The sequence below is a fragment of the Aulonocara sp. 'chitande type north' Nkhata Bay genome, linkage group LG1 (assembly GCF_057382095.1).
Source record: "Aulonocara sp. 'chitande type north' Nkhata Bay isolate Kocher_YH1m ecotype deep benthic linkage group LG1, A_spYH_male_GT1.1, whole genome shotgun sequence".
In the NCBI taxonomy this organism is placed as follows: domain Eukaryota; kingdom Metazoa; phylum Chordata; class Actinopteri; order Cichliformes; family Cichlidae; genus Aulonocara; species Aulonocara sp. 'chitande type north' Nkhata Bay.
In genome coordinates, this window is record NC_141344.1 from 40,745,110 (window position 1) to 40,772,454 (window position 27,345).

Genomic DNA, 27,345 nt, shown 5'->3' on the forward strand with positions numbered 1-27,345 from the left:
ATGATCTGTGGTTTTCTCATGGTTCAGAGCATTCAGCAGGTGTTTTAATATTAAAAAAAATACTTTTAATGGTGGCATTTTGCTCACATATACAAATCCTAAAGGTCATTTATGATTGTTCAGCTATTTGCTGATAAACTTTACTGGAAATAACCTCAAGTCATAGTTCCAGGAGACTTTAATATCACCCTCAATGCTATGATGGATAGATTGCCACCTATCTGCAATAGTAGAAACACATTCCTTGTCTCCGCCCTTCTGGACCAGCTGGTGAGCATTGTGAGGGTCATGTTTTTCGACTTTTCCAGTGCACTCAGTACCACCAGGCTGACACTCCTGGGTGATAAGCTGACAACATGCAGGTGGATGCCTTTCTTGTGTCCTGAATTGTTGATCGCTTTACAGAAAAACCACAGTGTGCATCTTCAACACTAGTTCCCTGACAGGTTATCAGCAACACAGGGGCACCACAAAGGACTGTCCTCTCCCCCTCCCTCTTCACCCTCTACACCACAGACTTCCTCCACTGCACAGAGACCTGCCACTTCAGAGGTTTTCTGATAACTCTGCTGCCACGGTTGTTGGATGCATGTGAGGGTGATGAGATGAAGTACTGGGCTGTGGTTGATTCTTTGGCACATGGTGTGAGCAGGATCTGCAGCTCAGCTTGACAAAGACCTAAAAGACTGTAGACTTTAGGAGGACCAGGAAACCTGTGTCCCCTGTTTCAATCCAGGAGGTCAGTGTGGACATTGTGGAGGACTTTAAATACCTCAGAGTACACACTGATAACAAACTGGGCTGGGTCAAAAACACCAGTGCACTCCACAGGCAGTGTTGGGGAGTAACGGAATACATGTACCGCCGTTACGTATTTAAAATACAAAATATGAGTAACTGTATTCCGTTACAGTTACCGTTTAAAAAGGTGGTATTCAGAATACAGTTACTTTGTTGAAATAAATGGATTACACTGCGGTACTTTCCTGTTTCATATTGTCGCGGGTCAGGACTGTTTGGGTTTGTTTGATAGCTACGTTCTGTTGTTCCAGGCGGCAGCGTTACGGTTGCCATGGTTACAGGGCGACGCTCTCTCTCTCTCTGCGACTGTGTGTTTCCTGGGTGAGAGAGCGCCTTTTCGTTGTTGTTGTTGTGCTAAGCTAACAGGCAGAATGCTACAAGCATAGCTCTAAAGAATGTAGCATCATGGGCAGTGTAGTCCGTGTTGCAGGGAGAATGGACTGCCATACACGTTATGTGTCTGTGAGCGAGGAGGGAGAAAAAGGGGAGTGGAAAGGTACGAGTTGTCATCGAGGAAAAACGGGAGCTGGAAGCATGTAAATATAATAATAACCACTGCAGCCAAGAAGAGAGCCTGACGAGCCCAGTTGTAAGTAAGCTATTAAGACTCGACTGTACACCATGTTCGTGTTTTCCTCCGGAACAATAAGTTTCGTTGGAGCAGCCTTTCAACGCCTCTCTCTGTCTGTCGCAAGAAAAGTTGACCCACACAACAAAGTAAAGCTATTTTTCGGCTACGAGCCGACAGGGACCCCGCCGTATTAGTCAGAGGTCCCTTTACTACAGTTCAGAGTCGCGGACCTTCAGTAATAGTAATAAATCACACAGCAATAGTACATTCACGTTGTTGTAAAAAGCATGATAATATATTAAGTAATCCAAAGTATTCAGAATACGTTACTGTCATTGAGTAACGTAACGGAATACGTTACAGAATACATTTTGGGGCATGTAATCTGTAATCTGTAATGGAATACATTTTAAAAGTAACCTTCCCAACACTGTCCACAGGAAGGGCCAGAGTTGTCTCAATTTTCTGAGGTGGCTGAGGTCTGTTAACATCTGTTGGACAACACTCAGTCTGTTGTGGCCAATGCCATGCTATTGCATGCTAGGCCCGCATGTTGAGGGTACCAACAGACTCAACAAACTGATCTGCAAGGCCCGTAATACTGTGGGGATGGAGCTGGACTCCCTGAAGGTGGTGTTGGAGTGGCAGATGTTGTCCAAGGTAAGGACAATGCTAGGACAACACCTCCCACCCACTCCATCACGTTCTGGCCAGTCACAGGAACACGTTCAGTGAGAGACTGAGATTACCCAAATGCACTCCTGAGCAGCACAGGAAATCACTTCTGCTCCTTGTACAACTCTGCCATCTAATGCACAGTACACAGTGCAACAGCTACACCCTTTTGCACACAGTGAAAATAACAAAGAACAAGTTTTACAGTTTAGAGTAAAATGTTGATCATATATATTTCATTTCTGTAACATTCTGGAAATTTATAATTGAGCTATTTGAGCAATAAAATCATATTTTCTAAACTTTTATATTTTATTATTTAATTTAGTTTGCTCTGTTCCTACTGTCTTGGAGCAAGTGTAACCACATAATTTCCTTGGGGATTAATAAAGTATTCTGATTCAGATTCTTAATCTTCAGTAGTCATTTTAACAAGATTAAAACTGACAGCACTACCTTTCAGTGATAGATTTGACTTAATAGAAATATGGAGTAATAAGGACAATACAAGACTTTCTAGACTAGACTATTACTTGCTTTCTAAAAATATTATACTGTTAAAATTTTTTCCTTGCCCTAACTGATCATCAGTCTGTTCATATTGCTGTATGTCCTGACCATATAGGTCTGACTACAGCAACCCTGAGTTCAATTCAGAGCAGAATTCCTCTTACTTGATAAGTTAGAAAAGTATTATACAAAATTGAATACAAGTACTCATCTGGCGTTTCTAAACTCTTTACAAAACACTCCCAAACTTGAGATGAGGTCTGGGAAGCGCTTCCGCTCCCTTAAGGCCAAAACAGAGAGAATGAGGAGGAGCTTCTTCCCCCAGGCTATTCGGACTCTCACACACGTCACCACACGCACCACCACACATTTCCTATAATCCTATAATTCCTATAATTTATAATCCTTATCTTTATAATCTCTTCTGCTATTTGCACATTCTTTACTGTAAATTCCTAAGTTAATTTGTAAATTTTTGTAGTAAATTGTAAATATTGTAAAACTTTTCTTCTGTCATTTAATGGTCGGGCATTGTACAGCTACAAGCATTTCACCCCCATGTCATACTGTGTATGGTTGTGTGTGTGTGACAAATAAAATTTGAATTTGAATTTGAATTTGAATTTGAATTTGAGATGAGGATGAGGATCTATGTGATGTTTCATTATTACCCTAAAGGACAGCTGAAAAATAAAAAATCAATAGGGACAGATGGCTTCTCATCTGAAGTCTTTAAATTATTAGCTCCTCAATTAGCTCCTGTTTTATTACAACTGTTTAATGAATGCCTATCAGTTAGTGCATTACCCTGGAGTATGACTCGAGGATTGATTACTGACAATTAATTCTCAAACCTAAAATAGATTTGCTTGATGATTCCATCTTGGCACTTATCTTTGTTTTTACACCATTTATTTAACAGACATTGCTTTGGGGAGTTTTTTTGCAGTGCTGTTAGAATGCCAACTGCTCTATTCATCCAGATTTGATGTGCAACGGGGCATCAGAGAACGGTGTCCAATTGCACCACATCTTTTTCTTCTTGTTGCTCAGCTGCTTTGCTCCCATATAAAATAAAGCAGCATTTCTATCACTAACAGGACAATTCTTATTGGTCACCTTGCTGATGACACAACATCGTTTTTAAAAGATAACTCACAGACTTCTGCAATTCGTCTGTTAGAATCCTTCTCTAAAGCTTCTGGTCTTTGTCCTAATCTTTAAAAGCGTGAATTATAAGCAGTTAAAGAGTGTAATGCTGATCCTGTCTCAAATATCCCTGTGAAAAATTCACTTACTTTTCTAGGCATTAATATTGAACATCATGAATCACAGCAATGTTTCAATAACTTCAATCCCATATTAGAAAAAACTAACAAAGATTAAACTCGTGACTTCTATGAGATTTGAAATTAAAAGGAAGGTTTTTACTATCAAAGGCTGAAGGAATCCTAAGACTAGCATCCATCGCATAATCCCTCATATATGTGAAACTACAGATAAAGCTCTGCTAGATTTTGTATGGAATACCTGGACTCATTTTCTGAAACAATCAATCTTGATGAATGATGACTGATGATGAAATTTCTGGACCACATTTTCTTGATGTTATCACAATAAATTATACTTTCAAAATTAACTGGATAGATAATTAATTAAAGATCCCGCCTTCCTTATGGATTTTTATTCCACATTATGTATTTTTATAGGTAGACGGCCTTGATTTTCTTTTCCTCTGCAATTACAAAATTAACAAAATTCCTCTACAATGATCATCTTTTCATAAACAGATGCTACTTGCATCTGGCTAATTTGTAAACATAAACATGTTTTGCTCTTCTTAACCCTTTCACGCATGAATTATGACAACCTCAATCTAGATTTTTTTCAATATTCATATTTATGCATGAAAAAAGATTTTTGAACTTCATTTTTTTTAAACATGTACTTTTCAAAGAGTTTTTTGCATGTCCACTTAGGTGTACAGCGTGTTTTTAATGTGTGGCAGGGTATGGAGTGACACATCAGTGCCCAATGTAGTGGTTTATGTACAAGCGTACCATCAGCACTGACACAAATACACGGAAACAGCCTTTGAATAGCTGTAACTGTAGAGACCACTATGCATGAAAGGGTGTACCTGGCCTGTACCGCTATGCTGGCTGTCTTCCAAACGTCATCCCCCCTTCCTTGTTTCACTGGTATGGTAATGGTATGATCCAAGTCTACTTGCATGAGATTCACCGCATTGTGTGCCGATTGAAATAATGTCTCACCTCTGCCTGGATGGATTCTCAGCAGTGTTGAAGATTCAACTCCCACATACAGACGCACCATTAATAACTGACATATAAAATTATCTTGCGGGCCAGACATAATTGCGTCAAGGTTTGACACCCCTGATGTAGATAGTAATCCAGGAGGTAGTGGGTGGATGGCTGTGTTGATTTGGCACTATATAAATAAAACTGACTTGAATTGGTCTGAGCTGTGTCAACATGAAGGATCAGTCTGAGAATACATCGTCAACAAAAGTACGTTTTCAAAATCGCTTTATTCAGTTACTCTACTTGAGGATACTTCTGTGACATCAGTGGAAGGATGAAACATTATTTCTGTGTGTGAGTGATTGACTGATCTGTTACTGCTCCTCTCTTTTCCCACTTTCCTTTATTTTGGTCACTTCAGGTAAACTCATTAAGGCTGTTGCTGCTGTTATTTAAAAACCTGCTTCTTTATAGAGCACCTAGCAGTGTTGTGCCAATGTGGTTATCCTTTTACACACTTTCCCAGAAATGTGCAATTGTGGTTTGTCCACTAGAGGGCACCTGAGAGGCACCATAGTGAGTTGTGGTCTTTTTCTCTTGCCAGCATCACAGGCCAAACCCTGTTTTATGTGGACTACAAAGTTCCAGTTGCTTGGCCTTAGATATAAACACACAGCATAAAACTGCAAGTTACAAACATTCTCATCATGGAGACAAGTCCTTAACTGTTAGAGAGCAGCTGTGGCTCAGAATACAGAGCCATCTACTAACTGAGTGGTTGATGGGCCAATCCTCAGCTCCTCAACAGACTGTAAAGCTGCTACACAAGTGCCAGTCCAAACAGACTGGCACTTGTGTTGCCCCTTTCTGCACAGCACTCAGAGCACTTCCTACTACAAGTCTGAGAGAGGAGTCTGGGCCAATTCATAAACCTTCTGATAACTACCACTACCACCTCAGCCACAACCTGATCCAGATTCTCCATTTAAAAAAAGGTTTTAAATAAAAAATAAAAATAAATATAAATAAATAAAATAGTAAATAAAATAAAAAATGCTAAAAGCAGTCAGCTAACGTACTTAGAAAATGCCTTGGTAAAACAGATTTGTTTAAGTCTCTGTGGACTTGGTGAAGGAGATGTATATGCATAGAGTTTAAACTGCATTTCCATAGTGTTTACACTTCAGTTGGAGTCAAAGAATGCAATCCTGCTGTTATCAGTTAATAGGGCCAAACTGAATGGGGGGTTTGGAGTTAGATAGCCTTTGTATTATTTTAGTTACCGTCTTTTTTTTAACCCTTGTTTTTTTGCTAGCCACTATGAGTTTGTGTATCCTTAACTAGGGATATTTATTCATGTACTGCATCACAGTATCACATGGGCCATCTGCCATAACCGGTTGGGGTGAGCAGAGGAAGACAGAACAAAGAAGAGAGAAGAGAACCAGAGAGTGATAAAAACTAATACCTGAATGAAGCAAGGGCTTTGATTTTGTGTAAACCGGACACAATGCAATTCTGCCCACAATTTGGAGAAGTAGATAAACACAAAACTGGCTTTTGCAACTTTAGCCCTCAGATGTTCAACTACACTGAGGTTGGGAAAATGTGCAATCTATAAAATGATCAGATGAAAACAATAAATAGTTTTTCAGTGATTAAACTTTATTAGTCGCAGCATTAAGTACAGTTGGAGTCAAAGCCAGAAATGCAATCCTGCTGTTATCAGTTAGCTATCAGGGCCAAACTAAGAGCCATTAAGGGATTTTAAGTTAGAAAGTGTTTCTTTCTATTGTTTTAGTCGCCATGACATTTTTTTTGTTTGTGGGTATACGTCAACTGTGAGAGACAGAATGTAAAAAAGAAATCAAGGATATCACGTTGCATGATTTTTAAACAATCCCAAGCTTTTTGGATAAGCTGAACTTTCATTGAAGAAGCCTGATGGGAGTCAGCACTCCCAGTGCTCAAGCTTTCTGCTTCTAAATTTAGTTAAAACTGAGGTTATTGTACTCGGCCCTGAAAATCTTACAAATCTGGTCTCTAACCAGATTCTTACTCTGGATGTCATTACTTTGGCCTCCAGTAACGCTGTGAGGAACCTTTGAGTCATTTTTGACCAGGACATGTCCTTTAATGCACAAATTAAACAATTATGTAGGACTGCTTTCTTCCAGTTGCTCAGTATCTTTTTTTCTTTCTTTTGCCTGTCCCGTTTGCCATCAGAATTATTGTCTAAAGGCAAACAAAGATGCCCAACGGATTTACTTTACCAAATGGACCATCCCAGCCTTCCCATAATGGTTTATTTGATTCACCTTTTATTGTTTATTTTATTTTCACTTGCTAAATACGGGACAGACTTGACTGGGGAAAAGAAAGAGGGAAAGAAAAACAGCGGAGAAGAGGGACGGGGATAAGGGGCAAAAAACAAAAACCAACAAAATAAGCAGACAAAAAATCCATCTATCGATCACCTGGATCACCTGTTGAGAAAGAAAAAAGAAAACAAGCAGACGAAAAAAAAAGAGCAACATAATAAACAACATCACAATGATATATGTGAATATGACAGTAAATACTAAATGTTAAACATTATTGTGCAGCACATAAGATCAACAGAACACAGTGTGCTTTGAGGTAGGAGCCAAAAAGGGTGTAGTTTGTGGGTGTGATCACCCGTGTGTACACCTGTGAGCATGGACGCGCTTGTTTTTTTAAAAGGTTCCTTCATGTAATGATCTGCTAGAGGGTGTGGGGGGGCCACAGCCCCGTCCTCCAGGGCATGAAGCAGGTGTGGAGGAGATCAAAACTCCAGACATCCAGAGGCCCCCAGAACACAAGAGACCAAGGAAGACCAACAGAGGGGCAGCCGCGCCACTGTCCCAGAAAGAGCTGAGTATCTCTAAAACTAGAAATGTCCTGTCTCAGAGTGACGCTGCAAAACTAGTTCATGCATTTATTACTTCCAGGCTGGACGACTGTAATTCGTTATTATCAGGAAGTCCTAAAAACTCCCTGAAAAGCCTTCAGCTAATCCAAAATGCTGCAGCAGGAGTCCTGACAGGGACTAGAAAGAGAGCAGATTTCTCCTGTGCTGGCTTCTCTTCATTGGCTGTATGTTCATTTTTGTTCATTCACCTCTCTGCATTTAATTATTAGTTATTATTAATTTTTGTCTCTCTTTTACAACATCTTTGTCCTTTCTTCATCCGCTCACCCCTAACCGCTCATGGCAGATGACCCCCCTCCCTGAGCCTGGTTCTGCCGGAGGTTTCTTCCTGTTCTTTGTCCACTGTCGCCAAAGCGCTTGCTCATAGGGGCCATATGATTGCTGGGATTCTCATTGTTTTATTGTATTACCGTAGGGTCTTTAGCTTACAACAGCAGTCCCCACCCCCCAGGCCATGTATTGGTCCGTGAGTCGTTTGGTACCGGGCCGCGAGAGTTGAGACTCGGGTGTGAAATTCATGGTTTTCAGGGTTTTTATCAGTTTTTAGTGTTTGTTTTTTTTAATCGTGTTTATCGTTAACTCTGTTTCAGTTCAGTTCTTGTGTAACGTGGTATACCTCAGCCTTTTTTCCCTGTTTGTATTCCTTAAGTATGGCTTCTTGATAGCCACCCTTCCACTGAGACCATTTCTGATGAGGCTTCAGTGAATAGTCGATGGATCAGCTGAAGGGCAATGACATGACTTTGAGATACTGTTCATCTGCTGTAGATAGTTTACAGCAGATGAACAGTATCTGCTGTAAACTATAGCACATATATCCTCCACTTGTTCAGTTTCCTTTGATTTTTTAAGAACACACTGCACACTGAGATGTACCAGGTTTTCAGCTAAAAGCTCTTTGTTGGAGCAAAAATACAACTTTATGCTGTCAAACTGTTATTTTTGGCATTTTTAATAGATTCAACAGAAGGAATCCCTTGGACTGAAATTAAGTGCAGCAGAAAATGTTGCAGAAAACAGGATAATCTGGGATATCATTGGCTAATGACAGGTGATTAACAAGATTTTAGCAAATGAGTGTGCAGTTACAGCCAGACTCAAAACACCAAAGCTGCAAATGCTAATCTAAAGGTTTAGAAATGGGATTTCACAAACCCAATTATGCGTCTTAGTTTTTAATTTATATTAAATATGTTTGTTTTTTTTTGGTTTTTTTCCAACAATATCTTTATTGCGTTTCAGAATTACATACAGAAATTGGAGTACTTCCACAGCAAAGGAGACATCCAGGGCAGCTAAATTATTGTATAACAGTCAATCGCCCTCCCTTGCAAATCAGACACTTATAAGGTGTTAGAGAGCAACAGTTAAGTGGAAGTACGAACTATATGACCTGTAAATAATAACTTAGTCAAACAAAGGAAAAAGAAAACACAACCCCCCCCCCCCCCCCCCCCCCCCCAAAAAAAAAAAAAATAATGATAATAATAATAATAATAATAAGCTTCTCTATTTCCAAGGGTTGCTCAACATCAACCATGCACACTATTGTGCATGGTTCAAAGTTACAAACTCAAATGTACAATTCACACAGCATTAAAGATCAAGTATAAAAGAGATTAATTTAGGAAACTGCAGAGGACCACCAACATTTACACCCCATCTGCCCCATCCACCATACTGCCAAGATCCACATTTCCCATGTATTGCATAAAGGGACCCCAGATGTTTTGAAAAAGTGGTAGTTTCCCCTTGATAATCTAAGTAATTTTTTCCATAGGTAAAGTTGTGGACAATTCCTTAATCCAGTTAATGTATTTTGGTTTACTGGTCTCCCTCCATGAGAGTGCTATGACTCTTTTTGCCAGCAGTAGACACAAGTCCAGGGCGGTAATTACCTTTCTAGACATAAGATGTCCATCAGGATATAACCCTAAAATAAAAAGTTTAGGGTCAAGAGCTAGTTGTGTACCCAATATAATATCCAGAGCTTGTTTAATCTCTTTCCAAAACCGTTGTACTTTATTGCATTGCCAGACACAGTGGAAAAACGTCCCTTTCTCCTCTCCACACCTGAAACACAAGTCTGGGATATCACCATTATACTTATTAAGCTTTTCTGGAGTCACATACGTCCTCATTAGCCAATTATATTGCAATACTTTGAGACAAGTATTGGTAGTTTGTGTTTGTGCTTCAGCACATGCCTCCTCCCAGTCTTCGGAGGATAAGTCCTCCTGTAAATCTTCCCTCCAGGCATTAAGTTTTCCTAAAGAAGATTCAGGGGAACCCTCTACTAACATATTATATAATTTGGAGATTATTCCCTTTCCAAAGCAATCTCTTTTCATTTCTGTTTCCAAAGTGGAAAGCGGAGGGATTGACAAACACTGATTTTGAGATGATCTAATAAAGTTTCTCACTTGTAGATATTTAAATCGGTGTTTGCATGGGATATCATACTTGGAAATCAACTCCTCAAATGACATCAAAATCTCACCCTCTGATCCCACGAGATCCCCTATTGTCTTTAAGCCTTTGTCAGCCCACTTCCCAAAAGCAGGGTCTGCTCTGCCTGGAGGGAAAAATTGATTACCCCATATTGGGCTAAAGCGTGCGAAAGAGGTGGGTTCACCCAGGTATTTTTTAACCTGATACCAGATCATAATCATATTTCTGACTATAGGATTTTTTGTCTTTTTTTTTCAACATTTTGACTTTTGCTGAGTATAGGTACTGGGGAAGGGGAAGAGGTACTGAACTGTTTTCCATATTTGTCCAAGGCGGGGGGGATTTATCTGTAAAATAATACATCATAGTCCTCAATTGGGCTGCCCAATAGTACCAAAGTGGATTGGGACATTTGAGGCCTCCTCTTTCATACGGTAAGTACAAGAGTGATAAACGGAGCCTTGGTCGTCTATCATTCCACAAAAAACGTACAAAAATTGTCTTCAGGTGTGAAAATAAGTTAGCAGGGGGTGACAATGGGATGTTCTGGAACAGGTACAAAAGTTTGGGCATTATGTTTAACTTAAGAACATTAATTCTCGCTATAAGTGACAAGGGCAAGGGCTTCCATCTATCTAGGGATGAGGTGATTGAGTCTACCATAGGGGTGTAGTTAGCTCCAACAATGTCTCTCAAACATGGCACTATCTTAATCCCCAGATAGGTAAAACAGTCTACCATTTTGAATTGGAAAGAATTTCCAGCACCCTCTCTCTCTTCTGAGTTAAGTATCATTAGTGAAGATTTTTCTTTGTTCACTTTATATCCTGAAATCCGTCCAAATACGTGTAGTAGATCCAACAAGGCTGGGATAGACTCCTTCAGCTTTTCCAAGAAAAGAATAACAGCATCTGCAAACAAAGCAATTCTGTGTTCCTGTTGGTTTACTGATAGACCAGTTATGCTCTTATGGGACCGCACCGCAATGGCAAACGGTTCGATTGCTAAAATAAACAATAAAGGGGACAAAGGGCACCCTTGTCTACAGCCCCGTTTGATTTCAAATGGTTTAGATATAATTCCATTTGTCAGTATTTCAGCATATGGCTCATTATATAAAAGTCTAATCCACCGACAGAAATGATCCCCACAGCCAAATCTTTTTAATATTTCAAATAAATAGGGCCACTCAACTCTATCAAAGGCCTTTTCGGCATCTAATGATAGTAGAGCAGTGTCCGGTTTTCCCTCCTGACTATGAAGAATATCCAACACTCTTCTCACATTATGAAATCCCTGTCTACCCGCAATAAACCCATTCTGATCACAGGTAATTAGATCAGGTAAAAATCTCTCCAGTCTTCGAGCCAAAATTTTGCAAAGTATCTTTAGATCCACATTAAGGAGACTTATCGGTCTTAGGTTACCACATTTATTGCACGGTTTACCAGGTTTGGGCAGTAAAGTTATCAGGGCTCCTCTTAATGAGACCGGAAGGATTCCCTTTTCAAATGAATCCGAAAACATGTCAAAAAGAGGGGACAGCAGTTTAGTTTTAAATTCCCTATAAATTTCTGTCGGCAGCCCATCTGGGCCTGGGGTATATTAAATATGTTATAAAAAATATAAAAACATCAGTTATTTTTAAACTGTATTTTTTAATTGGCTGTAAAAAATGAATGTATTTCATTTTTCAGTACTGCGTGAAATGCTTATGTATAAAAGTGGCTAACTTGGGATTTTTATAACATTCAAAAAAGTATAGCAATGATGCAGACGTTAAGGAAAAATAAAATTAGCGTTTACGTGTTGCTTAAAACAGATTTAGTGGGACACTGAGTCAAATATTGATTTTAACTGGTTGCTTCAACAAAGTTTTCCAAACGGAGAGTAAAATACTACATGTGGTGACTTTTACTAACGCAACATTTTTCTAGTTTTTGTGTGCTCATGAACTGTGAAATATTCATGTTAACAAATCCTGATTCACCCCTTTTAGCACTTAAATTCACCCCTCCACAGACAGCAGTAATGGAAACAGCCAGGAGTGTTGCTTTACCAGCATACAACGATACAAATCTAAGACAGTGCTGAACATCCTCAGCACAAAATGACTCTTAGTTAATTCTGTGGTTTGTGGGGTGTACCAGCAACTGAAGAAATGGGTTGAAAGAGGAAGAACTAGTTCGAACAACAATGTTGGACAATTGCAGAAGAAATGTTACTTTTCTTTGGATGTATTAATAATGCACTTTATCTTTGGTAAACTTTGATATCTAAGTAAAGGAATATAATCGAAACAACATTGATATTCATCATGTTTTCTGTTTAATAATTCATTTAATAAGACTGACACTGACACAAAGTACATAATAGTTGATATAGTTTTCGCTTTGATGTATTTTTCACTGATGCTCAGTAAATTAACACAAATCCTGACAGATTTTCTAAAACCAAATATTTGGACTCAATGAAAGGTTAATAAATTAAAGCTACATAACCAAATGAAATTTAACTGGTGAGCGTGCCATGTTAATGCCATGTTCATTGAACTAATCGAGACACCTGCAGCAAACTTAAAATTTTAGATGGAAATATGGTGGCAGGATAAAATTTAATTAATTCAAAGGATCTTTTTTTTTTTTAGTGTACTGATTCGTAGTGCATGCAATGGCTGTTTTCTCATATTCACTGCTTCTGCTTTTGCAAAACTATGTGTAAACAGGACACAATGCAATTGTGCCCACAATTTGGAGAAGTATATAAACACAAAATTGGCTTTTGTACTTATACCTCAGTACATCACCACTTTGTAGTTTAAATTAAACAATCAAGATGTGACTGAAGCAAAGACTTTAATTTAAGGGGTTTAACAAAACATTTGCGTTGACTGTTTAGGAATGGCAGTCTCTGAAATGAGCAGAGACTCAAAAGCAACAGGAAAAATCTGATTTTTTTCATTACTCCAATGAAAATGTCAGTGCCTTTATTGCAGACACCTCCAATTTAGAATAGAACAGAATAGAATAATCCTTTAATTGTCCCACAAGGGGAAATTTGGTTGTAACAGCGGCCAAAAAGACACATATACAAACAAACAGGACACAGGACAGAAACATACACAATTTTTCTTACATATTTACATTAAGGACAGTGGTTACTATATACAGAGAGTACTGTACAGTTATTAAATAAAATAAAAATAACTACAGATAAGAGGCAAACCAGGTTGTACTGCGAATCGGTTAATTAACTTATTGCAGTTACAGCGCAGATGTGAACATCTGTGTTTGTTGGGAGCAGTTCTGATTGTACAGTCTGACAGCTGCAGGGAGGAAGGAGCTGCAGAAACGCTCCTTCATGCATCGAGGATGCAGCAGTCTGTCACTGAAGCAGCTCTGCAGCAACATCTACATGCATGGGGTGGGAGACTCTGTCCATCAGAGATGCTATTTTGGCCACAGTCCTTCTGTCTCCCACCACCTGCACTGGGTCCAGGGTGCATCCCAGAACACAGCTGGCCTTCCTCATGAGTTTATCCAACCTCTTCCTCTCAGCTGCAGATAAACTGCTGCTCCAACAAACCACACTGTAAAAAATGACAGATGCCACCACAGAGTCATAGAAGGTCTTTAAAAGCGCTCCCTGGACTCCAAATGACCTCAGCCGCCTCAGCAGGTAGCGTCTGCTCTGACCCTTCCTGTAAAGAGCATCAGTGTTGTGACTCCAGTCCAGTTTATTACTCAGGTGAACACCCAGGTACCTATAAGAGTCCACTATCTCAATGTCCACTCCCTGGATGTTCACATACTGTGGACGTCCTGTGAGGTAGTCCAGTATCCACTGGGACATGTGGTGGTCCACTCCCAATAGCTCCAGCCTGTCTCTCAGAAGTCGTGGCTGGATGGTGTTGAAAGCACTGGAGAAATCAAAGAACATGATCCTCACAGAGCTTCCAGGCTTCTCCAGGTGAGTCAGAGCTCGGTGCAGGAGGTAGATGATGGCGTCCTCCACCCCGATGCCAGGCTGGTAAGCAAACTGCAGCGGATCCAATGAAGACCTCACCAGGGAGCGCAGATGGTTTAGAACCAACCTCTCGAGGGTCTTCATCAGATGCGATGTCAGGGCTACCGGCCTGTAGCTGCTGAGGTCCTTGGGACGGGAGGTCTTTAGTACCGGTACCACAGGAGGTCTTCCACAGCTGTGGTACTTTCCCCAGTGACAGGCTCAGGTTGAACAGATATCCTAGGATGCCACACAGTTCATCTGCACAGCGTCTCAGGAGCCTGGAGCTGACGCCATCTGGACCTGCAGCCTTCTGCACCTTGATCTTGCGAAGCTCATTCCTCACTTGAAGTGCTGAGATAGAAAGAGTGGATTTTGGGGGAGGGGTGTGTATGTTGGAGTCCACAGAAGCCTGGGGTGGGTGTGATGGCTGGGAGCTGAGAGGTGTGAAGTCCTGAGATGAAGGACAGGCGGTCCCTGAAGATGAAGGAGATTGCAGCAGGGGGGACGATGCTGTGGTGGGCATTTGATCAAACCTATTAAAATATTTATTTAGGTCATTCACCCACCCCAAGTCTCCTGCAGCCTGGGAGGTTGGTTTTTGTCCTGAGATTGTCTTCAGGCTGTTCCAATTTCATCTTCAGAAAATGAACAGCATGCTCTGGTTAGTCACTAGGAGAGTTTTGAAGCAGTTGGCTAAATGTTAGCAGAGTATAAGGCTGTAAACTTAAGAATTCACCCTATAACTTCTATCAGCAACCACATCTTCAGTGAACACTGACCCCGTGCCACTAACAGCCGCACATACATGCCTGTGCCATAACACTCCTCCACCATGTTTGACAGATTTAAATACATTGATGGTAACTATAATATTTGGACTGTGACATAATATAAAGACAGCAACAGCCTTTTTGTCTAATTTCATAATATGTTGAAACAGACGTGTTTAAGTAACAACTGTCATTTTCAGTTGAGTAATGAGTACTGGTTGAACAGCATGCCATATTAGGACAGAATTCAGCTGGCCTTTCTAACTATATAAGCCGAACACTTGTGTTTTCAGCAGGTATTTTCTCAGTCGGCTGCTCTTCTTCAGTAACCAGCCATGATCCTCCAGGCGGCTGTGCTCAGCGTGTTCTTGTGCTTCGCCCACACTTTTGTTATAGAGGTAAGCGTTGTAGTTAAGTATGCAGACGTAGATTTCCTCTCTGATTTGACCAAGATGTTTTATTTTGTTAAAATGGAATACAAGCTTTCTTCAAAACAAAACATAAGAACACAAAGAGAATACTTCTGTTTTTCATTTTATTAATTTATTGTATAAATTGGAATTTGCAATTTTAATCTTCAAGCATTTTTGAACTTGCAAACAAATCAAATACTAGTCCTTATAAACCCTTTTATCTTATTACAGGCACCTTTTAAAAAAAGTGTTGAAAACTCCGGTAAGACTTTGCTATTTTTTACATTTAGCACTTGTATGTCATCACACTATGAGATATGCTCTTATTCATGTTGATTTGTATTCATTTATTTATTTATTATAATTGGTCCATATTGGATTTGCCTGACTCCTTGACATGTCTTTGTGATGTTGTAACATGTGACCTTGTCCTTATAGAACAGTCAAACATATGTGCTTCATATTGAACAGGAAACAACACTGAGGGTGATGATTTCAGTATCTCGACACTGCTGGAGAAGGCTAATGCTAATCTTGGTATGTTCAACTTCACTTCAGTTCCTATTCATCAGTAGTAAATATACAGCTTTAGTAACAACATCCAGGGGCTAACCTTAAAAACTGAGTTGATGTGTTAATGAAACCATCGAAAGTACACGGAAAATATGTTTTTCTTTCCATACTTTACAGGAAAGAACTTGGATGAACCTCTGGTCATATTTGGAGACATAGCAGTGCCAACAGGTCTACAGAACGCTGATCCGTGTACGGCTCGAGGCTGTTTGTGGCCTAAAAACAATGGCAGCGTTGTTGTACCTTATCGAATCTCCGACCAGTACTGTAAGTCTAGATACATGGAAACATTCCTTTTTATTGAGCTTTCTGCTAATTTTTCAGGTTTAACTGAAAACTATTAGAATGATTTTCTCCGTCTGTAGGGTTTGTTTTGGGGTTTGTTTTTTTTTCCATTAGTGGGCAAAGCTGCTTCCCAAACCTTTTCCCTCTGAGATTCCACATTTTAGTGTCCTCTAAATACAAAGAGAAATCAACGGGTTCTCATCTCAGGGCTTCAAATACAGCTGTTTGGTCAAAAGACTAAACACTAAACAAGTATTTTAATGACATACAGAAAGGTTTTTGTGTACAGAGAATACAAAGAGTTTAAAAATACTACCAAGGAAACTGAAAAGGACAGTTTATTAAAAAAGGAATTAGTCAGTTACACATAAATTTCCTCCGATATATAAAAAAAAACAACCTAAATATACATCAATCTGTATCAGATAGATGTAATATAAAATTATATATAAAGCTTTGCCAAAGCTTAGCATGGAGACTGATACAAGATATTCAGTCGCAATTTTGAAGACCTTAATGTTGCAGATAAAATTGCTGTTTTCTCGGTTCTAATGCCTTTTTCCTTCCATTGTGCTTTTGGCTCAATCCAACCCAAGAGGCGCTCTTTAATTCAAAAGTGCAGGAACTAGTTAGAGGAAACTACAAATAAAATTTACACCTTCTTCCAGTGTCACAATCAAAAAAAATTATTTATTTTTTTTGGCAAGTTTGACAAGTTTTCTCCAGGGAATTACCTGACAAAGCATCCAGAGTGCCACAGACATTACACTGGGGGTGTCTTGTTATTGAACCTATGATATATCCCAATATAATAACACTCAAAGTTAGTTATAGTTAAGATATGTAGATAAAATGGGACAGATGTATTTTACCCTGAAAATTTCTGTTAGCTATGCCACATCAAAGATACTGGGGGGGAGCAGTTCAATGTTATGACCAATCTTTACAAGCTTCAAGCCAACATAATGAAGAATATTTTATGCTTTCTATAAATTCATTAAAGTTGTACAAAAACATCAGCTGATTTTGAGGCAGTAACATAGATTTGATTGATTTATAGGCCAGTGTAAGTAGTAAGCAGTTACTCAGGAGTAGCAGCATTGTGCTCAGTCTTAGTTGAATATAATGCCACAACAAACTAGAACCACAATACATGTTTTTCTGTGAAGCCCGCAGGGAACGTGACGTCATCGAGCAAGGTCTGAGGTCATTTGAAGCAGCCACGTGCGTCAGCTTTAGGCCCCAGAGCGGAGAAAGAGACTTTCTGGACATTCAGTCTCGTGATGGGTAAGTCCAACACAAAGTAGGCATTTATACTTGAATTCTACAGGCAAACTTTTCATCTAACGCAGGATGTTCTGAGTGAGGAAGCTGTTTTACTGGTTTGTCATAAAATTTTTATTTACCGCTCTTTTTCAGGTGTTACTCTTTTGTTGGGCGTCGTGGGGGTGGCCAGATAGTGTCACTGAGTCGCCAGGGCTGTGTTTTCCACCAGATAGTCCAACACGAGGTGCTCCATGCCCTGGGCTTCGACCATGAACAGACGCGTTCAGACAGAGACCAACATGTACGCATCTTGCTAGAGAACGTCATCCCAGGTGGGTCACATGACAAACAACAGCCAGAAACAACAGTCAGAAAAAATCTTTAAGTGGTCAGGATGACAAAAAAAACTTCTACATAAATGACAGTTCATTTACCAACAGTAGAGCAATAATCATGTTTTTTTAGAATATTTCAAACAACCCAAAGTACAAACAATGTAGGGCAAAATGTGAAACATTCACAATAATCAAATCTGTCTGTGGAATTCTTTTATTTATTTATTAAATTTATTTATAAGTTTGAGACTAATCTATTTGAATTGGAAGAATGTTTTGTTCCTCTGTGCTTTTCAAAAAAAGATGTATGTATATGTGTGTGCAGCACGGTGGCACGGTGGTTAGCACTGCTGCCGCACAGCAAGAAGGTCCTGAGTTCAATTCCACCATCAGGCCGGGGTCTTTCTGTGTGGAGTTTGCATGTTCTCCCCGTGTTTGCGTGGGTTCTCTCCGGGTACTCCGGCTTCCTCCCACCGTCCAAAGACATGCAGCTTGTGGGGATAGGTTAATTGGTTAATCCAAATTGCCCATAGGTGTGAATGTGAGTGTGAATGGTTGTCTGTCCCTGTGTGTTGGCCCTGCGACAGACTGGCGACCTGTCCAGGGTGTACCCCGCCTCTCGCCCTATGACAGCTGGGATAGGCTCCAGCGCCCCCCGCGACCCTGAAAAGGATAAGTGGACGCGAATGGATGGATGGATATGTGTTGTATATTAGTCTTTTGACCTGCATTCCTTCACTCACCCCAACCTGTCACGGCGGATGGCGCCCCTCCCTGAGCCACTGTCGCCAGAGTGCTTGCTCAAAGGGGGTCATATGATTGTTGGGTTTTTCTCTGTATGTATTATTGGAGGGTCTACCTTTCAATATAAAGTGCCTTGTTATGCTTTGGTGCTGTATAAATAAAATTGAATTGAATATTAACAAAAAGTATTAAAGTTAACCAAGTAATTTTATTGTCCAAACCTGAGTAGTTTTTGTATATTAACCCTGTCATGCATGAATTATGACAAACTCAATCAGGATTTATTTTCTTAAGTATTTGTATTCATCTTTAGGCATGAAAAGATGAACACAAATAAATCCTGATTGAGTTTGTCATAATTCATGCATGACAGGGTTAAATAATAAAATTACAATGAAACATTTCATACATCTATTGTAACATTAAACGACCAGTGGGTGTGACACATCAGTGTGTAATGGTTTATTTTGCAAGTATACCATCAGCAGTGACACAAATACAAGAACACAGCCTTTAAATAGCTGTAAACTGTAGCAACCACCATGCGTGAAAGGGTTAACATAGGCAAACATTATTCAAAATGGAAGTCAGCAGCAAAAGAAGTCACACCTCTTAAGTGTAAAAGTAGCATCAAAATAAATGCACAAGTCACTATGTGGAAGCGCAAGGTGAAATGACTTACAACTGTCCCAGCCCTCCCATGTCCATATGGAGAGCTCTCTCTTTAAAGCTGGAAAGCTCTTGTGTCCATGGACACAAATCAATAGATTTCTTTGTTTTTGTGCAAAGGAAAAAAGTTACCCAGGTGCTCTCACACAGCTGTAGGGTGAACTGAACTTTTGTGACATTTTAATGCTCAGCCTGGAGTAAGAGACAAACATTGACTGAGTTGTTTGAACCCCCACAGGGATGGAGCATAACTTTAGGAAAATCAACACAAGGAACCTTGATACTCCCTATGACTACAACTCTGTTATGCACTATGGAAGGTAAGATATCAGTTCACTCCCTGAACATGCTTCAAATGTATATTTATTTAAAAATTATGTCATAATAACACAGTTTTATTTGACACAGTTTTATCTGTTTTCAGTCCTTTCATTTTCAAGATTTTAATTTTCTACATCCTGTGTACATGTGTGTTGTAATCAACTTCTCTTACCACACTGGCCATTGAGAAAACCAGTAATTCAAACCAGTATAAAGCTGTGGTAACCAATGAAACAGTTTACACATTGAGTGCTATAACAATAATAATAATAACAATAATAATGATGATAATTTTATTATCAGTAATAATATTGCAGCTGCCTACAACGCACACATTTATAGACAAAAGCCACATTAGCTCGTCACAGAGTGCTAGCTTGCTGCCTAACGAGCAAATGCTACATGATGGACAATAATGGCGTGCAGGACTTTGCCTTTGGGCTCTTTTTGGGCAGATGATAAACCTTGAAACATTTATATCCCATTCTGTTAAATGTTTGAAATGGCAATAAGGACTCTGTTTGGCAGAGTCAATTAGGTAATAATTAGGTAGATAATCCTCTCGACTGACCTTTCCCTGCTGCATTGCTCAAGCTGAAGCCCATATTATAATTTCATGTTTTTAGCCTTCTCTTTGTAGTTGTTATAATGACACTTGTTTGAGACTACAATCACAATTTGCCTTACTACTGTGTGTTTGCACCCCAGGTTTGCCTTCTCAAGAGACAGGGAGCCAACCATCGTTCCCATACCCGATGAGAATGTAGCCATTGGCAGAGCTACAGAGATGAGTGCCAATGACATCCTTCGAGTGAATCGCCTTTATACCTGCAGTATGTACCTCGTTTCTTTTCGTTTCTTTTTCTTTCCTTTTTTATAAAGAAAAAAGGAAGCTGGATTAACAGTTGGAAGGTCAGTGGTTCAGTTCTTGGCTACTCCACTCTAAATTCAATTAGTTTAATTCAATTTTATTTTTATAGCGTCAAATCACAACAACAGTTGCCTCAAAGCACTTTATATTGTAAGGTAAAGACCTCCCTCCTGTCTTATAAACAAGTAAACAGAGGTCATGGCAGCCATCTGCTTCGACCGGATGGAGGTTGCAGGAAGTGAGTTTTAGTTTCTGCAGCACTTGGACAGTATTGGACAGTATTTACATATAAATAGTTATTGCACAGTGGTGGTTTATAGAGGGAATCCTTGGAATGTGGGTGGGACTGTGTTTATCAGTGCATGTGTGAGTTCTCTAAAAACTTTAGATAATATCTTTAAAATGATAGCGGCACAAACGAAAATTTTTGTAGCACAAACCAGCAGAAATGTAGCACAATTGATTGACACCAATTTTGTTTGATTTTGTTTGGAGTGGTTAGCACCAGAGTGTGAACAGACAGGAAGTCAGAACATCCAAGTCTGAGGCTCTCGATTTACTGGTGGATTTATGTCCCTGCTCTCACCTATGGTCACGAGCTTTGGGTAGTGACCGAAAGAATGAGATTGTGGATACAAGCGTCAGAAATGAGCTTCCTCCAAAGGGTGGCTGCCCTCTACCCTAGAGATAGGGTGAGGATTTCAGCCATCCGGGAGGGGTTCAGAGTAGAGCCGCTGCTCCTCCACATCGGACGAAGCCAGTTGAGGTTGTTCGGGCATCTGACAAGGATGCCTCCTGGGTGAGGTGTTCTGGGCATGTCCCACTGGGACAAGCCCTGGAGTAGACCCACTGGTGAGATAATATTACACTTGTAGTCAAGACCGCCTAATCCGAGACCAAGAAATAACCAAGTTAAGATGAGACAAAGACCGAGACAAAAAAAGTCTTTAAACTGCAGCCAGATGCTGTTTCGTTTACGGGTGTCAGGCATATTTATGTGTTTTTGCTTTCACACAGCCCTCCTCACCGCTGTCCACTATCTTACTCACTGAGAGGACAGACGCACGCTCCACGTGACTGTCGCGTCTCTCACCCTCTCTGTTTTTCACATAATGATATTATCCTATATCCTCGCATGTGATTGGCCACAGTATGGAGGAATTGGAGCATAGCTGAGCCCCTGTGTGAGAGCCGAGCAGCTCTCACACAGGAATTTAAGGAAATTAGGTGAGGGTAGAAATGACTGAAAGATTATCAGGCTCTATTTTGAGTTTTGTTCAAAAAAGAATGACTTCATATAGGAAAAAAAAATCACATATGCAGGACACCTTAAACTATTTTTTTAATTAAGCAGCAAGGCAGAACAAAGTCGGGGCTGCATCAAACTGTCTGTATTTCTTAATTGCAAATGGCACCAAATTGTATTCAAACTGAGCCACACTTATGGAGCTCCACAGTTCTGTTCCTGGTGTTTTGGTTGACATCTCCTGATGTTCCCATGTCACAGAAACAGGCTCTGTGTTTTGCCTTATATGCATCCACAGCTGTGCCACCAGTTTACTCACATGGACTCTACGAACCAATCAGAAGCTTCTTCAGCTCAGAATGGAATCGTCTGGAGTTTTATTATTAATTAACAATAAACTTAGTGTATATGTACTCCTACATTTGATGAAAGTGATAAAAATAGAAGCTCTGTCTCTCTTTATTCTGACATTTAACTAATTCGAAAGATATTTCAATATTTATTTATCTAAAACAGAAGTTTACTCTAAACTGATGTTTAACAGTAAAAAAAAGTTTTTATGTTTTTTCCATAAAGTGTAAACATCTGGTTTCAACTGTGAATATCCTGCTGTGTATTGAAATCCCTCTTGTTTTGCATAGATATACTGAACAACATCCAAAGCATAATATATAAAATAACATCTACCAGAGTTTTTTCTTTGAAAGAAGCTCCTTATGTCCATTGTTGTGTTCATCAGTACACAACTGAAACCGATTGAGAGGGTTTGTTTAGCCGTGGAGGGAAACAACTGAAAATATGAAATGAAAGCTAAGACTCTAAAAAATCAGCGTTGCTGTTCGGCTTTTTATTTGTCTATTTGTTGATTCACTCGAAGAGCAAGTAACGCAACCAAGTGATCAGTTTGATATCAATCTTTTGTGATACACCGTCATATTTACATTATTAGTTCAGTATGAATGATTTGCTTTGGTACCTGGTCAAACTTAAGCTCTCCTCTGTCTGCAGCAAACTCGCAGGCAGCAGCTTCTCGCTCACATGTGTGCTGTGCTCAGTCGCCTAGTGCCTGAGCTCGGATCATATCAAAATTAGGGGGAATTTACGACGGTGCGCTCTGTGCTTCGTGTAGAGATGGCACGATACCACTTTTTTATGTCCGATACCGATACCGATATCATAAATTTGGATATCTGCCGATACCGATATGAATCCGATATAGTGTTTTTTAATCAACAAAACTGTTTTTTAAAATATCTTGCTGCATTTTGCAAGTCTGCAAGTTCATACTCAAGTTTAAAACAACAACTACACTAAAGCTATTCTGTTATACCTGTATACAAAAAAAATATTTCATAGTTCAGCAATACTGATCAATCTAATAAACTTAGACCTACACCATCCTCCCTATTCTGGTATTTTAAAGAGTACTTAGCGTAAATATTAAGCAACCTAACTAATAGGGTTCCAACTCCCAGCAACAACAAAAATAAAAAAATAAAAAATAGGGAACCACCCCTCACGCTCCACCTCATGATGCTTAATCGACGTAATCAACCTTAATTTGATGCAGTGTGAAAAAAAATGCACAGAAATCAATTATTTTTCAAGAAATATTAAATAGATTCAACATCTTTCTTCAACAAAATTGCAGACTGCACAGATGGTACCTTCCCAAAGGAAAAAGTACTATAGCTTACTAGGGTATATATATTAGACTTAATAGTCACTATATACAGTAATGGACTTCTATACATTTTACATCAAATTTAAACTTTGGGTGTCAGATAATTATTTATTAAAAGCTCGACATTTTAAATGAGAATAAGAAAGAAAAGTATGTCTTTGTGCCCCCTTTTCCCTGTTCATGCCCTATCGGCCCCCCTGGCTAAACTTTGCTAGATCCGCCCCTGCACAGTTACCAGCCGTCAGCTACATAGAAAAAGATCCTCGAGTAGAAAGTAATAATAAATAAATTCTAACAACAGCTTATCAAGCTTAAACGTGCTGCTGTTGTTCAGCCGCTGGTTTCCTCTTTCTGGTGCAAAGTGGGCCAAAAACAAACAAGAGAGACGGACTCACGACAGAAAAGCCGATCAGCTGATCATTTAAGCAGTTTCATGATTGAAGTAGCAGCCGGAGAGCAAGAGGCAGTCGCTTGTTAAGCTTAACATGGGAATGCTTTACAAACATTCAGAGATGGACTTACACACTTGCTTTACTTCTCTCGGGATAACTTTGTCGGAGATGAAATGCCAGGTTGCTAGCGAAGCTCCAAATGCTATCCAGACCACCTACAGGTCCGGCATGCCACAGCTGCTCTATCACGTGATGCATACTGCTCCGAGTGCTAACGTTCTGAGGTGAGTTACGGCGTGTTGCAAGTTTTGCGAGGTGCTTTCGTGATATTTAATGGATCGGATTACATTTTTTATTTTTCTCCGATATCCGATCCAGTAATTTAGGTCAGTATCGGACCGATACCGATACGTAATATCGGATCGGTCCATCTCTAGCTTCGTGTGTTGTTTTTGTTTTATACAGTTGTCAGTCAGGCATCTAACTAACAAATTACACTCCAAAAGACCCCATGCTTCTGAAAAAATGACCCGGGCTTAAGCCCAGTAAGCCACCCCCCCGCTCCGCTGATGGTTGACTCCAAATCTCCCGAACACTATGTCGATTTGAGAATGCAAGACCGAAACAGCGAGACCAAGACCGAGACCAAAGTCAGTCGAGACCAAGACCACGTAAAAGTGGTCTCGAGACCAAGACCAGTCTCGAGACATCCAACTCTAGATAATATCTCTTGGGTGGTATGGGAACTCCTTGGTGTTCCCCTGGACAAGCTGGAGGAGGCAGCTAGGGCAGGGGTGGGCATTCTCAGTCCACGAGGGCCGGTGTCCCTGCAGGTTTTAGATCTCACCTTGGGTCAACACACCTGAATCACATGATTAGTTCGTTACCAGGCCTCTGAAGAACTTCAGGACAGGTTGAGGAGCTAATTTAGCCGTTTAAATCAGCTGTGTTGGTTCGAGGACACATCTAAAACCTGCAGGGACACCGGCCCTCGAAGCCTGGAGTTGCCCACCCCTGAGCTAGGGAGAGGGAGGTCTGGGCTTTTCTGCTTAGGTTGCTACCCGGCCCCAGAGAATCTGAAGAAAATGGATGGATGTATAGATGTTCCAGGTGTGTCGCCATGTGGGGAAAAATGCTTCAACACATGGTTGGGTTGGTAGTGTACCGGGGGCTTCTATTTAGGACTACGCTTCCTCCTCACCATCACTCAGCAATCATGTTTTCCCAACTGCTCGGGAAAATCCGATGGAAGAGAACTGACGGGGCCTCCGGAGCTACAAACAAGCTACATTTATAACAAGTATAGTTATTAGTAAAGTAGGCCAAGGGGTAACTAAACATCTGAGCAGGAAAGAGTAGGAGAGACAGGTGAAGAGCTAATGCTAAGCTAGCGAATCCCTAAAGACACAGTGACTGAACACTGTAAATATAATTAGTGGGTGATTCAACAGAGTGTGCTTTGGATAAAGCGCAGGAAGATTACACTATGAAATAAGACGTTATCTATAAGTTTTTAATTAAATTGGCTACACAGATAAGCAATGCAAAAATACCACTGTAAGATAGAACAGGAAGTGATACTCCAGACTGAGACAACACCAAGAAGTATTTTGAAATGACCTTGAGCAAGATACTGAACTCTGAGTCGCTATTGATAAATTTGTGCAAATGTGTGTCTGGTACTTAAGTATAAGAAAGAGCATTTACATGAATGTTTGTGCGACTGGCTAATAAGAATTTTGAGTGCTCAATTAGAGCACAAAAACACTGTATAAGTGCCAGTCTACTTGCCGTTTTTCTGCACCACCTTTAGTTTCCAAACCTACTACTGCACCCATTTGTGCTTAAAGGTTGAGAGGTTTTCAAAATTCAAACAAAATGTAACTGTACTATGAAGCTGTCTCCTCCTCAAATAATAATTATATAAATAGAAAAAGTTGGGACAAGCACAAAAACCTGGAATCCTGTTAACAAACAAGCAGAAAAACCAACGTCACTGGGGTAAAACGTGTTTGAAGATCAAATATGTACACAAAACTGACATTGGGTGATGCAAAATGGAGGGAAGAGGAAGCAATTTCTGTTTGGTATTATTGTCTATAGATAATAATATGCTTCAGAATATCATAACCATGAGAGCATGCTTATTTAATTATCTGCTTTGTGTGCTGAAGACCTTAAATTCTTTCAACCTATCTGCTCAGCCCCCGGCTTACTTTTCTACCTCCACTAGTTTCACAGAACAATCATGGAGACTAGTAAACACCAACATAGATATAGTACATCAAACTGTTCATCAAACTCAGATGTTCATGTGGTGTCTTAAAGAAATGCAGCAGCGTTTAAAGATTTCTCTCTGTTTGTTGTTTGACAGGCTCAAATGTGCCCATACCTGTGCAAAGGAACAAGTTGTTCTAGAAAAAGTAAGTAAATAAGCTCGGATGTTTTCGAATTTTGTTTACTTCATTATAATAGAAAATCATGTTCCTATACATTTATTTTACCAATTAAAGCTTTGTCAGGATAACTTTAGTGGAAACATTTGGTTTAAAACAAAAAACAATGAAATGTCATATATTTTAATTGATCAGGGTCAGAAGCATGTAGCTGGGATGAGTGAAAGGCATATAAACCAGAACACCAGACGAACACATCTCCTCAATTTACAGCCTGTGTTTGTGATTTTTTTGTGCAGATACTACATATGTGTAACATCTTCTTTCTGTTTCCACAGACAACCAAGAGATGGGAGAGATTGATGCAGCTTGAATTTTATGCTTTTCAAATTTGCCTGAAATAGCTTTGTTTAAAATGAGAAATGAAAATGTATCATTGTCTATACTTTTCACCTGTCCGTTGACTTAATCCCAATCACGCTTGTGTAATTGCTAGTCAGCTGTATGAAATACTAAAAAATGAACAAAAATAAACATTCATTTTCATTTCTAGTAAGTTTGTTTCTTTATTCCACAAATCCTACAAGTCTACAGGTCAAAAATACACATTTAACAAGTAAAGATATGAACTCAGTCTTGTACTAGTATTTTCCTGACAAAAAGATATAAAACCAAAGGTTAATCTACTTAAGTAACAGTCAAACAGAGTGGAAATGGCTTTCAGTGAGAAAAACAATATTATTTTCCCAGTATTACTCTCCTCAAAGTAAGAGTAAGGCCAGTCAAAAGAGTAAGTGAAATGCACACCGCCTTCGCTCCATGTTGCTTTACTGTTGACTGAACTGCTAACTTGGGGTTTGCTCTCTCTGTTAGTACAAGAATTAATAATTGATCAACAAATTGATTTACTCTGACTTACAGAAACCTGGTTGCAGCAGGATGATTATATTAGTTTAAATAAATCAACCACCAATCATCAATCAAATGTGTTATGTACTGCTGTACTTTATTCACAATGAGTAAATAAGAATTTCATTAAAATGACTTTATTTTGGACTGTCACTTTAATTTTGTTTATACAGTACCAAATCCAAACAACAGTCGCCTCATGGTGCTTTATGTTTAAGATAAAGACCCTACAATA

At 39.6% G+C, this 27,345-nt stretch overlaps 1 protein-coding gene across 1 annotated transcript; it reads left to right on the top strand.

Moving 5' to 3' along the window:
* The first annotated feature begins 847 nt into the window (after positions 1-847).
* Positions 848-26,766, top strand: LOC147339581 (hatching enzyme 1.2-like). The gene is made up of 11 exons (XM_086296385.1): positions 848-1,390; positions 15,300-15,404; positions 15,651-15,681; positions 15,891-15,956; positions 16,110-16,259; positions 17,447-17,564; positions 17,697-17,875; positions 19,530-19,611; positions 20,321-20,445; positions 26,180-26,228; positions 26,540-26,766. The coding sequence occupies exons 2-10, from the start codon at positions 15,342-15,344 to the stop codon at positions 26,221-26,223; spliced, it is 858 nt and encodes a 285-aa protein (XP_086152511.1). The 5' UTR covers positions 848-1,390; positions 15,300-15,341; the 3' UTR covers positions 26,224-26,228; positions 26,540-26,766.
* Positions 26,767-27,345: the final 579 nt, after the last annotated feature.